Source organism: Pongo pygmaeus, chromosome 2 (assembly GCF_028885625.2).
Source record: "Pongo pygmaeus isolate AG05252 chromosome 2, NHGRI_mPonPyg2-v2.0_pri, whole genome shotgun sequence".
Classification (NCBI taxonomy): Eukaryota; Metazoa; Chordata; class Mammalia; order Primates; family Hominidae; genus Pongo; species Pongo pygmaeus.
In genome coordinates this window covers 111,762,873-111,775,430 of record NC_085930.1, presented here as the reverse complement: position 1 = coordinate 111,775,430, position 12,558 = coordinate 111,762,873, and the positions used below count along the sequence as shown (strand labels likewise).

General features: G+C 39.9%; 1 protein-coding gene and 1 pseudogene across 6 annotated transcripts in view; both read right to left on the bottom strand.

Annotated features, from left to right (window-relative positions):
• Positions 1 to 12,558, bottom strand: part of ULK4 (unc-51 like kinase 4) — a 722,036-nt gene that overhangs the window by 654,967 nt on the left and 54,511 nt on the right. For all 6 annotated transcript variants that reach the window (XM_054482410.2, XM_054482411.2, XM_054482412.2 and 3 more), the window contains exons 12-14: positions 11,153 to 11,249; positions 2,418 to 2,522; positions 132 to 192 (exon numbers count right to left, since the gene is read on the bottom strand). In XM_054482410.2, coding sequence (XP_054338385.1) covers positions 132 to 192; positions 2,418 to 2,522; positions 11,153 to 11,249 — 263 coding nt within the window. The remainder of the gene's footprint in view (positions 1 to 131; positions 193 to 2,417; positions 2,523 to 11,152; positions 11,250 to 12,558) is intronic.
• LOC129034408 (U8 small nucleolar RNA) lies at positions 824 to 966 on the bottom strand (annotated as a pseudogene).

Below are 12,558 nucleotides of genomic sequence, written 5' to 3'. Positions count from 1 at the left end.
CAAGAATATAGCCAATTGTCAAGATAAAATAAATTTAGTTATTCACATATAAATATTCTATTTGCAAATAAATTTCATATTTGTATCTGTATACAAAGAATCTACATTCGTTAAGTCCTTTATGATCCTACCTGAATATGCTGGTAGATGCAATATTTTTGGATCAAATTTAACTGGTGGCTGTTTCATTATCTGTGGTTAAAAAAAAAAGAAAGCTTTTGAGACAATTTTTAAGATGGATATCTGTCTCCTTATATATCCCTTATGTCAGGTAATAAATCAATGAGGACAAAAAAAGAATGTGTAAAATTTGTTACCAAAAAGAATAAGAACAACGACTTTTCGGATTAAAACATACAAATATAGATAATAATTTATTTTTAAAAATCATTTCAATTGATATCTGTAATAAAATAAAGCTTCATAGAAAACATTCACTCCTATCTTGGCTTACTGTTTAGCTAATTTACCTCTAATTAGAAATTCAGTCATTCAACAAATATCTATTGGGTACCTGCCAAGGTAAGGCTCTATGCCAAGTGCTAATGGGGATACAAAGACATAAAAGACACAATTCTATTTTCAGAGAGCTGACATCCTAGTTGGGAAGATGAGACAAACATTCGATAAACAACAAAATATTTCACAATTCAAAACATGCAGGACATAACTACAGAGAAAACACTGGACAGAAAGAATTTTTTTGTAAATAGTAGTTTAGAGAATACAGCAAGCACTTTAGTTGATATAGTTAGGACCGGGTTTACAGAAGAGGCAGAAGGTGGGTTGAGGTCTTGAAGGATGGTTAGAACTTTATGGTTATATCAGAGAAGACACCACTCCAGGAAGCCATAATAGCATGAATTGGAAAGTGTGCAATTATTAATCAAGTATTATGCAACTCCAATTAGCACATTCTACTGCCCTCCAAAAGGAGGAACAGATAGAGATTATCCCGCCTGACTAACTATACCAATTTTAATTCCCAGGTTTTGCTAACTATGCTATAGACCTATAAGATGTGAACATTAAGAGCAGCTGGGCAAAAGGTATACAGAAACTCTCAATTATTTTTGAAACTTTTCTCTAAGACTAAAAGTAGTTTAAAATTAAAAGTTAAACACAAAAATTTCTACTGATTAAGGCTTCCCAGAAACTATCAAATATGGTTATAAGAGGGAAAAAAAGAAACACAGAATATTGTCTAAAGCAAGCTTGTCCAACCCACAGCCCACGGGCTGCATGCAGCCCAAGACGGCTTTGAATGTGGCCCAACACAAATTTGTAAACTTTCTTAAAACATTGTAAAACTTTTTTTGCAATTTTTTTTGTTTTTTAGTTCACCAGCTATCGTTAGTGTATTTTATGTGTGCCCCAAGACAATTCTTCTTCCAGTGTGGCCCAGGGAAGCCAAAAGATTGGACACCCCTGGTAAAGATAACACAAATTGTTCTAGAAAGCCCACGTTGAAAATGCCCCAATGTTCATCAAACTTAGCACATTAAAGTTACCCTGCCAGACATATGAACTCACGAAAAGAAGTAGCTCCATTATGAAAAATAGCTAAACAATCTATATGAAATGCTGTCTATCTAGAAAATAAACATGAATCCAAGAACCTTTATGGTCTAAACCACAGTAATGTTCCCAATGAGATAAGAAAAAACAGTCGTGAATTAATACAGAAAAAGACATTTAAAAATAAGAAAAAGAAGCAGGAAAATTAAAATAGAGAATAAGTAGTGGAATGTGAGTATGTTGGGGAGCTGGAAGTCAAGACAAAACAGAGGGACTTAGAAATGAATTTGTTTTTTAAAGTAGATACTCATTATCCCCTAGCAATAAAGTATTATATTCCAAAAGACAAGAAGCAAAAAAATTCACACTGGTTTAGAAGTACATTGTGAACTACGACTCCACAAGCTCCCAGAGTGTCTCCCCATCGTCTCCCCTGCAGTCTTAACAACCTGTGAGAGGGTACAGCTTCTGTGTGATCTGCCTACCCAGCCCAGCCTGGTGAGCAGTGCCCTCTGACTGCTTCTGCCTTCAAAATACATCAGAGACTAGAATATTTAGAGTGATTCACATTAGTGCATACGGAGAAACAAAAGGACTGAGAGCTAAGGTCTGAGGTCAAGAGGCTGGCAACCCCTCCATGGCATGTAGAAGCAAGCAGCAGTGAGACGCAGAGCTGACTCATTCAAAACAGAGGGGAGAAAACTTAAAACTCCAGTGAAGTGGAAGTGAAGGCAGACAGAGGGGGAGCTGGAAATGCAGACATGCAGCACAAATGAAACAGAAGCAGACAAGAGAAACAGGAAAGATTATACAGTAAATAATATTCTGAATGAAAATCTCATGCAGATTTCAGATCTCAGTAAAGTCTACAACTCAGTTGTTAGAGTATCTTTCCACACCTTTGGATTGTCGATAATGGGGGTGACAACAAGATCTGAGTCCGTGTAGATAAGCTCTCTCATTTGGGATTCCAGGTCCTGCTGACTCAGGCGTCCACTTGTAATCTGAAATAAGAACAAAAATTAGACTTTGTTTCTGTGACTAATGTAGATCTTTAAAACACTGAACTAATAAGATGCTGAGGAAGACACCACTGTAAAATATCACCTATATCAATGTACTTCAACCGCTATTCAAGATGCTTGCAGTCTCATTTGATTTTCACAAAAATCCTAAACTGTAGGCACCATCATTCCCATTTTACAGATAAAAATATAAAACTCTGAGAAAGTAACTGAATTGCTCGTGTTACCACTAAGGCTGGCTAGGACTAGAAAAAAGACCTTTACAATTCAATGTTCTAAACCGTGATGAGGCAAATTGGTTTTTCCGTAACAGCATGGCTTCTTTTTTTTTTTTTTTTTTTTAGGGCGGAGTCTCGCTCTGTCCCCCAGGCTGGAGTGCAGTGGAGCGATCTCGGCTCACTACAAGCTCCACCTCCCGGGTTCACGCCATTCTCCTGCCTCAGCCTCCCAAGTAGCTGGGACTACAGGTGCCTGCCACCGCGCCTGGCTGATTTTTTTGTATTTTTAGTAGAGACGGGGGTTTCACCGTGTTAGCCAGGATGGTCTCAATCTCCTGACCTCAGGATCCACCTGCCTCAGCCTCCCAAAGTGCTGGGATTACAGGCGTGAGCCACCACACCTGGCCTTTTTTTTTTTTTTTTTTTGAGATAGAGTCTCACTCCGTCACACAAGCTGGAGTGCAGTGGGGCACAATCTCGGCTCACTGCAACCTCTGCCTCCTGGGTTCAAGCAATTCTCCTGCTTCAGCATCCCAAGTAGTGGAATTACGGGTGTATGCCACCATGCACTACTAATTTTTGCATTTTTAGTAGAATCGGGGTTTCACCATGTTGGCCAGGCTGGTCTCGAACTCCTGGTCTCAGGTGATCCACCCACCTCGGCCTCCCAAAGTGCTGGGATTATAGGCGTGAGCCACGTGCCTGACCAACGGCTTTATTTTTCATTCACAGAATGCTAATCAATTTATTTCTGCTTTACAGAATATTCAATGTGAAATTGAAGCTGTAACATAAAAAAATTTTCAGACTTAAATACAGACATGCTACCTAAGTATTAAACCTCAATTATTTATTAAGCCTAGTTAGAGTTGATACATAATGAAATGAATCAGCAGACATTCACCATCAGTTATTCCTTTGAGATGGTTCTTTGTGCTCTATTTAAACATAATTTGTATTCCTAGTGCTATGCCTCAGTATTTCCCATCAGGGGAAAAAAAAAGAGAGAGAGAATTTATGCTTAAGAACCTTAAAAGAAACAATGACTAGCAAACTAAATAAAATAGAAAAGTAAATCAGTGAAGTAAGGAATAAGGAAAATAAATTACCCAAAACTGAGTGAGGAAGGGGCATGGATAAAGGAACAGAGGAGTTAGCTAAGAAAGTTCTTGGAAACCCAAGCTGCCCCATGCAACTCAGACAAAAGACATAAGAAAACACACAAAGAGGCCAGGTGCGGTGGCTCACGCCTGTAATCCCAGCACTTTGGTAGGCCGAAGTAGGCACATCACGAGGTCAGGAGTTCGAGACCAGCCTGACCAACATGGTGAAACACCATCTCTACTAAAAATACGAAAATTAGCCAGGCGTGGTGGCATGTGCCTGTAATCCCAGCTACTTAGGGGGCTGAGGCAGAAGAATCGCTTGAACCTGGGAGGCGGAGGTTGCAGTGAGCCGAGATTGCACCACCGCACTCCAGCCTAGGTGACGAAGCGAGACTCCACCAAAAAAAAAAAAACCACAAAGAATGAAGAGGAAGTTTGTTTAAAACAAGAAAATCTAAGTTTAAGAACATGGACTTTCAATTAAAGAAAAAAAAAGATGGGCTTTCATGGTAAAAAGTCAGGGGTAAACTCACATTGCCAAAAAAAAGATGGACTTTAAAGGCAAAAAGACAGGGGTAAACTTACATTGCCGCTTGTTAATTATGTGCTCTTAGGGAAGTTAAAAAAGCTTTGTTTTCTTCATCTATAACAAAGATTAAAACGAACAAGCTTTCAGGTTTGTGAAGAATAAACACAAAGCATTTAAAACAATGCCTGGCACTGCTTGAGAGAAGACAGTGATAGTTAATCAAGACATTTAAATATATACATCATACTTGCTTCAGTGGAGAATGGATGGAGGGGAGCAATGGAGAACTGAGGGGACCAGTTAGCAGGTTACTGTAAAGCCTGGATGGAAAGGATGGTGTCTTGAGAGAGGAAGGGGGCAGAAGGAAAGGAAAGAAGTCAATGATAGAGCAAAGGGCTGGATATCCCTGCTGATTTAACACTGAGAAGGAACTGCTAGTAAATTTTATTAGTCCGTAAAGTAAGACATCAGTATTTGAAAGAGGTGGCCAAATTATCTTTACATATAGATGATATAACTGGGCATCCAAAAACCCAAAATTAATCAATGGGAAAACTCTTGGAAATAATGTAAGAATTAGGCCAGGCATGGTGGCTCACACCTGTAATCCCAGCACTTTGGGAGGTCAAGGTGGGCAGATCACCTGTGGCCAGGAATTCGAGACCATTCTGGCCAAAATGGTGAAACCCCGTCTCTCCTAAAAATACAAAAATTAGCTCGGTGTGGTGGCGGGTGCCTGTGGTCCCAGCTACTCAGAAGTCTGAGGCAGGAGAATCACTTGACCTGGGAGGCAGAGGCTGCAATGAGCCAAGATCACACCGCTGCACTCCAGTCTGGGCAATACAGCAAGACTCTGTCTCAAAGAAAAAAACAAAAAAATGTAAGATTAGTAAGGTGGACCAATTAAAAAATTGTATGCAAAAATTAATTTCCTATAGGTAAACCGAATGTATGCACAAATGCCAAGTTATAACAAATATCCCACTCACAACAGCAAAAATACATAAAATAAAATGTTCAGGAATAAACTAAATGATCAATAATTGCAATCAGATCATTATCATTAAATGAAAATAATTGTTATAAAATTATACTCCCTTGTTTCAAAATGAACACATATGTATAAAACCAGAAGTAGTAATATCAAAATGTATGAGATGTATGAGGTTACAGTGAACTACGATCGTGCCACTGCACTCCAGCCTGGGCAACAGGCTCTTAAAAAAAAAAAAAAAAAAAAATGTAATCAGTGTTTACTCAGGAATTATATCGTAAATAATTTTTCTATTTTCTTTGTCCTCTTTTACATTTCACAAGTTTTTTACAATTGTATATGTTTTGTAATATAATAAAAAGTATCATAAAACATAAGGCTAAGCACAGTGACTCACACCTGTAATCCCAGCTTTTTGGGAGGCCAAGGCCAGCAGATCACTTGAGTCCAGGAGTTTGAGACCAGCCTGGGCAACATGCAGAAACCTCTACTAAAAATACAAAAAATTAGCCAGGCATGGTGGCGCACACTTTTAGTCACAGTTACTCAGGAGGCTGAGATGAGAGAATCACCTAAGCCCAAGAAGTTGAGGCTGCAATGAGCAATGATCATGCCCCTCCACTCCAGCCTAGGTGACAGGAGTGAGGCCCTGTCTCAAAAATAAATAAATAAATAAATAAAGAGATATATATGTAAAATAAACTACTTAGGTATTCACATTATTGATTATATTTTCTCAGTAGAATGATTATATACTCTTCTTTATAACCATTTGCCAGAAGAGCTTCAACATCTATCACATTTCGGAATGAATTTTTTAATTTACATTGATTTTCTATTTCACATAACCAAAAAATTAGCACAATGAGATTTTATTATAACCCATTTATACTAAATTTCAAGGCAGAAATAAGCTTCACATGGTCCAAATACACTTCACATTACATCAAAACTACAGTAAAAACTAAAAGCAATTATATTTGTCAAGCAATAAGTAGCATAAAAATAGCTTAGAATTAATTCAAAGTAGTTCTGCATTCAACACAACTACGATTGAAAGAAATTAAAGAAAACCTAAGTAAGTACAAATACATCCTGTGTTTGTGGAGGAAAACTTAACATTGTTAAAATGGCAGTACTTCCTAAATTGATCTACACATTCAATGCAACTGTGATTAAAATCCCAGCTGGCTCCTTTGAAGAAACTGACAAGCTGATCTTAAAATTCATATAGAAATGCAAGTGACCCAGAACAGCCAAAACCACCTTAAAAAATTTTTTGGAGGATTCATACTTTCTGATTTCAAAGCTTACTAAACAGCTACAGTAATCAAGAGTGTGCCACTAGTATAAGGACAGATGAATAGATAACAGAACAGAATCCAGAAATAAACCTTCACATATACAGTCAATCGATCTTCAATAAGGGTTCCAAGACAATTCAATGGGGAAAGAATAAGCTTTTCAACAGATAGCGCTGAGACAACTGGATGTTTCGATGCAAAACAATGAAGCTATACCCCCCTACTTCATGCCACATGCAAAAATTAACTCAAATGGATAAAACAGCTAAATCTAAGAGATACTAATCAAACTATGAAACTCTTAGAAGAAAACAACATAGGTAGAAACCTTTGTGACCTTGGAGTAGCAATAGTTTTTTTAGATATTACACCAAAAGCACAAGCAGCAAAAAACACAAACAAAAAAAGATAAACTGGACTATATCAAAATTTAAAACTTTTGTGCTTCAAAGGACATCATCAAGAAAGAAAAAAGACAATCCAGAAAAAGGGAGAAAATTGTTATAACTCCTATCTAGAATATGTAAAAAATTCTTACAACTAAATAATAAAGAGATAAATAACACAATTAAAAATAGGTTAAATTTTTGAATAAATATTTCTCCAAAGAAAATAGACAAATGGCCAATAAACACATAAAAAGATACTCAACATCATTAGCCATCAGGTAAATGCAAATCAACCCCACTAAGACATAGAAATTCACACCTACTAGCTGGGCGCGGTGGCTCACGTCTGTAATCCAAACACTTTGTGAGGCGGAGACAGGTGGATCATTTGAGGTCAGGAGTTCCAGACTAGCCTGGCCAACATGGTGAAACGCTGTCTCTACTAAAAATATAAAAATTAGCCAGGTGGGCCGGGTGCGGTGGCTCACGCCTATAATCCTAGCACTTTGGGAGTCTGAGGCGGGCGGATCATGAGATCAGGAGATCGAGACCATCCTGGCTAACACAGTGAAACCCCGTCTGTACTAAAAACACAAAAAATCAGCTGGGCATGGTGGCAGGCGCCTGTAGTCCCAGCTACTCGGGAGGCTGAGGCAGGAGAATAGTGTGAAACCGGGAGGCAGAGCTTGCAGTGAGCCGAGATTGTGCCACTGCACTCCAGCCTAGGCGACAGAGCAAGACTCCATCTCAAAAAAAAAAAAAAAATTAGCCAGGTGGTAGTGGCATGCGCCTGTAATCCAAGCTACTTGGGAGGCTGAGGCAGAAGAATCGCTTGAGCCTGGGAGACAGGTTGCAGTGAGTCAAGATCACGCCACTGCACTTCAGACTGGGCGACAGAGTGAGGCCCTGTCTCAATCAATCAATCAATGGAATTTCACACCTGTTAGATGTAAAATAGGATGGCTATCATAAGAAAGACAGGCAATGCAGCACCATTCACAATAGCCAATAGGTGGATGCAATCCAAGTATTCATCAACAGATGAAAAGATAACGAACCATATTAAATACACACAAGCGAATATTATTCAGCCTTTAAAAATATGAAATTCTGGCACATGCTACAACATGGATGAACGTTAAAGACACTATGCTAAGTGAAATAAGCCAGGCACAAAAGGACAAATACTATATGAGACCACTTTTTTTTTTTTTGAGACCAAGTCTTGCTCTGTCGCCAGGCTGGAGTGCAGTGGCACAATCACGGCTCACTGCAACCTCCATCTTCTGGATTCAAGCAATTCTCCTGCCTCAGGCTCCCGAGTAGCTGGGACTACAGGCACATACCACCAGGCCCAGCTAATTTTTGTATTTTTAGCAAAGACAGGGTTTCACCATGTTGGCCAGGATGGTCTCAATCTCTTGACCTCGTGATCCACCTGCCTCAGCCTCCCAAAGTACTGGGATTACAGGTGTAAGCCACCGCGCCTAGCTGGCCTATATGAGACCACTTATGCCAGCGGTCCCCAAACTTTTTGGCATCAGGAACCAGTTTTGTGGAAGACAATTTTTCCACAGACAATGTTGGGGGAGATGATTTTTGGATGATTCAAGTACATTACATTTATTGTGTACTTTATTTCTATTATTATTACATTGTAATATATAATGAAATAATTATACAACTCACTATAATATAGAATCAGTGGGAGCCCTGAGCTTGTTTTCCTACAAGTAGACAGTCCCATCTAGGGGTGATGGGAGACAGTGACAGATCATCAGGCATTAGATTCTCAAAAGGAGCACGCAACCTAGATCCCTCACATGCGTAGTTCACAACAGGGTTCATGCTCCTATGAGAATGCAATGCCACTGCTCATCTGACAGGGGGCAGAGCTCAGACAATAATGCAGGTGTAGATTGAGAGCAGCTGTAAATACAGGTGACGCATCACTCGCTTGCCCGCCACTCACTTCCCGCTGTGTGGCCTGGTTCCTAAGAGGCCACAGACCAGCAGCAGTCCATGGCCGGGGGGGTTGAAGACCCCTAATTTATGCAATGGGCCTAGAATAGGCACATTCATAGAGGAAGAAGGTATAATAGTGGTTACCAGGGGCTAAAGGTAATGGAAAATGGGCAGTTATTATTTAATGGGTACAGAGTTTCAATTTGGGATGATGAAAAATTTCTGGAGATAGATGGTGGAAATAGTTGCACAACAACGTGAATGTACTTAATGCCATTTGAACTATATACTTAGAAATGATTTTAAATAGTACATTTTATGTAATGCATTTTTTAAACCACATTTTTAAAGACAATACCAAATGTTAGTGAGAATGTATAAAAACTATACCCTCATACACTGCTGGTTAGAATGTAAAACGGTGCAAACGCTTTGAAAAACAGTTTGACAATTCTTCAAAAAGTTAAGGCCAGGTGCAGTGGCTCACATCTATAATCCCAGCACTTCGGGAGGCTGACAGGAGCATTGCTTGAGCTGAGACAGGAGCATTGCTTGAGCTCAGGAGTTTGAGACCAGCTTACGCAAAATAGTGGGACCCTGTCTTTACAAACAATTTTTTGTAAACTTAGCCAGGTGTGGTGGCGTATGCCTGTAGTTCCAGGTACTTGGCAGACTAAGGCAGGATGACCACTGGAGCCAAGGAGGTCCTGGCTGCAGTGAGCTATGATTGTACCACTGTACTCCAGCCTGGATGACAGAGTGAGACATTATCTCAAAAACAAAAAGTTAAACAAGGAGTTAACACATGACACAGCAATTCCACTCCCAAATATTCGCCAATAGATGACTGGAAAAAAAAAAGATGTTGTATATACAACAAATTATTTGACAATAAAAAGGAATCTAGTACTGATACATGCTACAACTTGGATAAATCTTGAAAATATATGTTAAAAAGGCCAGGTGTGGTGGCTCACGCCTGTAATCCCAGCACTATGGGAGGCTGAGGCGGGCAGATCATGAGGTCAAGAGATCGAGACCATCCTGGTCAACATGGTGAAACCCCGTCTCTACTAAAAATACAAAAATTAGCTGGACATGGTGACGCACGCCTCTGTAGTCCCAGCGACTCAGTAGGCTGAGGCAGGAGAATTGCTTGAATCCGGCAGGCGGAGGTTACAGTGAGCCAAGATCGTGCCACTGCACTCTAGCCTGGCGACAGAGAAAGACTCTGTCTCAAAAAAAAAAAAAAAAGAAAGAAAGAAAGAAAGAAAACATAACATATGCTAAGTGGAAAAAGCTAGTAACGAAAGACCACATATTGTATGATTCCATTTATAGAAAATGCACAGAACAAGTAAAATAATAAAGACAAACGTATACTAGTGGTTGCCTAGTACAAGCATGGAAAAGAACTGGAGAAACATGGGGCGGCAGGGGGCAGTGACTGCTAATGGGTAGTTTCTTTGTTGGATGATGAAAGAATTCTAAAACTGTGGTGATAGTTGCACACCTCCGAATATGCTAAAGGTCCCTGAATTGAACCTTTTTGTTTATTTATTTATTTTTTTTAAAGAGGTGGGTCTCACTCTGTCACCCAGGCTGGAGTGCAGTGGCGCTGTCATTGCTCACTGCAGCCTCAAACTCCAGGGCTCAAGCAACCCTCCCACTTCAGCTTCCCATGTGGCTAGGGCTACAGGTGTGCACCACCAAACCCAGCTAATTTTTTTTTTATTTTTTGTGAGGACAGGGTCTCGCTATGTTGGCCAGGCTGGTCTCGAACTCCTGGCCTCAAGTGATCCTCCTGCCTCAGCCTCCCAAGGTGCAAGAATTACAATTCACACCCAGCCTGAATTGTTCACCTTAAATAGGTGAATTGTATGGTATGTCAACTGTATCTCAAGGAAAGTCCTACCAAAAAGAACCATGAAGCAGCTAAATGGGATATCTCTCTCAGAGTACTTACAAGAAAAACCCATAATAATCAGGAAAGATGACCTTATTGTAAATTTTGTAACTATTAACATAATTCATTTACCAACTTACAATTATTCTTTTGAGCTTCTACATCTTATGTAGAAGAAAATTTCCCAAGTCTGCTCACCTTGGTCAAAGGAGAAGTCTTCTGTGGTGAACAGTGAGTCATATCCTCACCAGGACTTACTTCCACTGCAGTGCTAGTTCTGGGAGTAGGACGAGAACTGAAAAATACATACCAGTTAACATTACTCAGATTCCAGAAAGTTTATTCTCTGTTTACCGTTTTCTGGAAGAAAATATGTCTCATGAAAAATGGTAGAGTATGATGATTCCATATGCTCTCACTAAAAAAGTCTAGATCTAATTTATGTTTATATAATTTTTATAACTGCTATTAATTTCCTGGCTAATGTATTATTTCTTTTATTTACACTTTCCATGCCATATACAGTATTTTCCTTTTTAACTAGAAACCTTCAAACATTAATTTTTATAAATGTCTTCTGGTATAGGCAGGATTAACGTAAATAAAATAGATCAGATATTCCACAAAGAATGAAAAATATTTGTAGCTATACATCAGAAAATATTTGAAAAGGAAATTACCTTGGCGCCTATTTAAAATAAGTAACAAGGAAGTTACAATCCATACCTATTTGTAATGATTCTTCCTACATGTATAAATGCGTGCCATACCGTATGGGCCACTGTACTTTTCCTGGATCCATGGTTTCGAGCTTTTCACTTTTTTTTCTTTTTGAGATGGAGTCTTGCTCTGTCGACCAGGCTAGAGTGCAGTGGCACGATCTCGGCTCACTGCAACCTCCACCTCCCGGGTTCAAGAGATTCTCGTGCCTTAGCCTCCCGAGTAGCTGGGATTACAGGCACCCGCCACTGCACCAGGCTAATTTTTGTATTTTTAGTACAGATAGGGTTTCACCATCTTGGCCAGGCTGGTCTCGAACTCCTGACCTCATGATCCCCCCGCCTCAGCCTCCCAAAGTGCAGGGATTACAGGCATGAGCCACTGTGCCCGGCCTGAGCTTTTCACATTTTAAGAAATCCTTCCCTTCAGATCATTAATATTTTTTAATTATTTCCTTCAGGGCCAAGTGCAGTGGCTCACTCCTGTAATTCCAGCACTTTGGGAGGCTGAGGCAGTCAGATCACTTGAGGTCTGGAGTTTGAGACCAGTCTGGCCAATATGGCAAAACTCCGTCTCTACTAAAAATACAAAAATTAGCCAGACATGGTAGCAGGCACCTGTAATCCCAGCTACTTGGGAGGCTGAGCCAGGAGGATCACTTGAACTCAGGAGGCAGAGACTGCAGTGAGCCAAGTTCAAGCCACTGCACTCCAGCCTGGGTGACGAAGCAACATTCCATCACAAAAAAAAAAAAAAAAACACAAAACAAATTAGCCCAGCATGGTGGTGCATGCCTGTAGTCCCAGCTACTTGGGAGGCTGAGGCAGGAGAATAGCTTAAACAGGGGAGGTGAAGGTTGCAGTGAGCCAAGACCACACCACCAC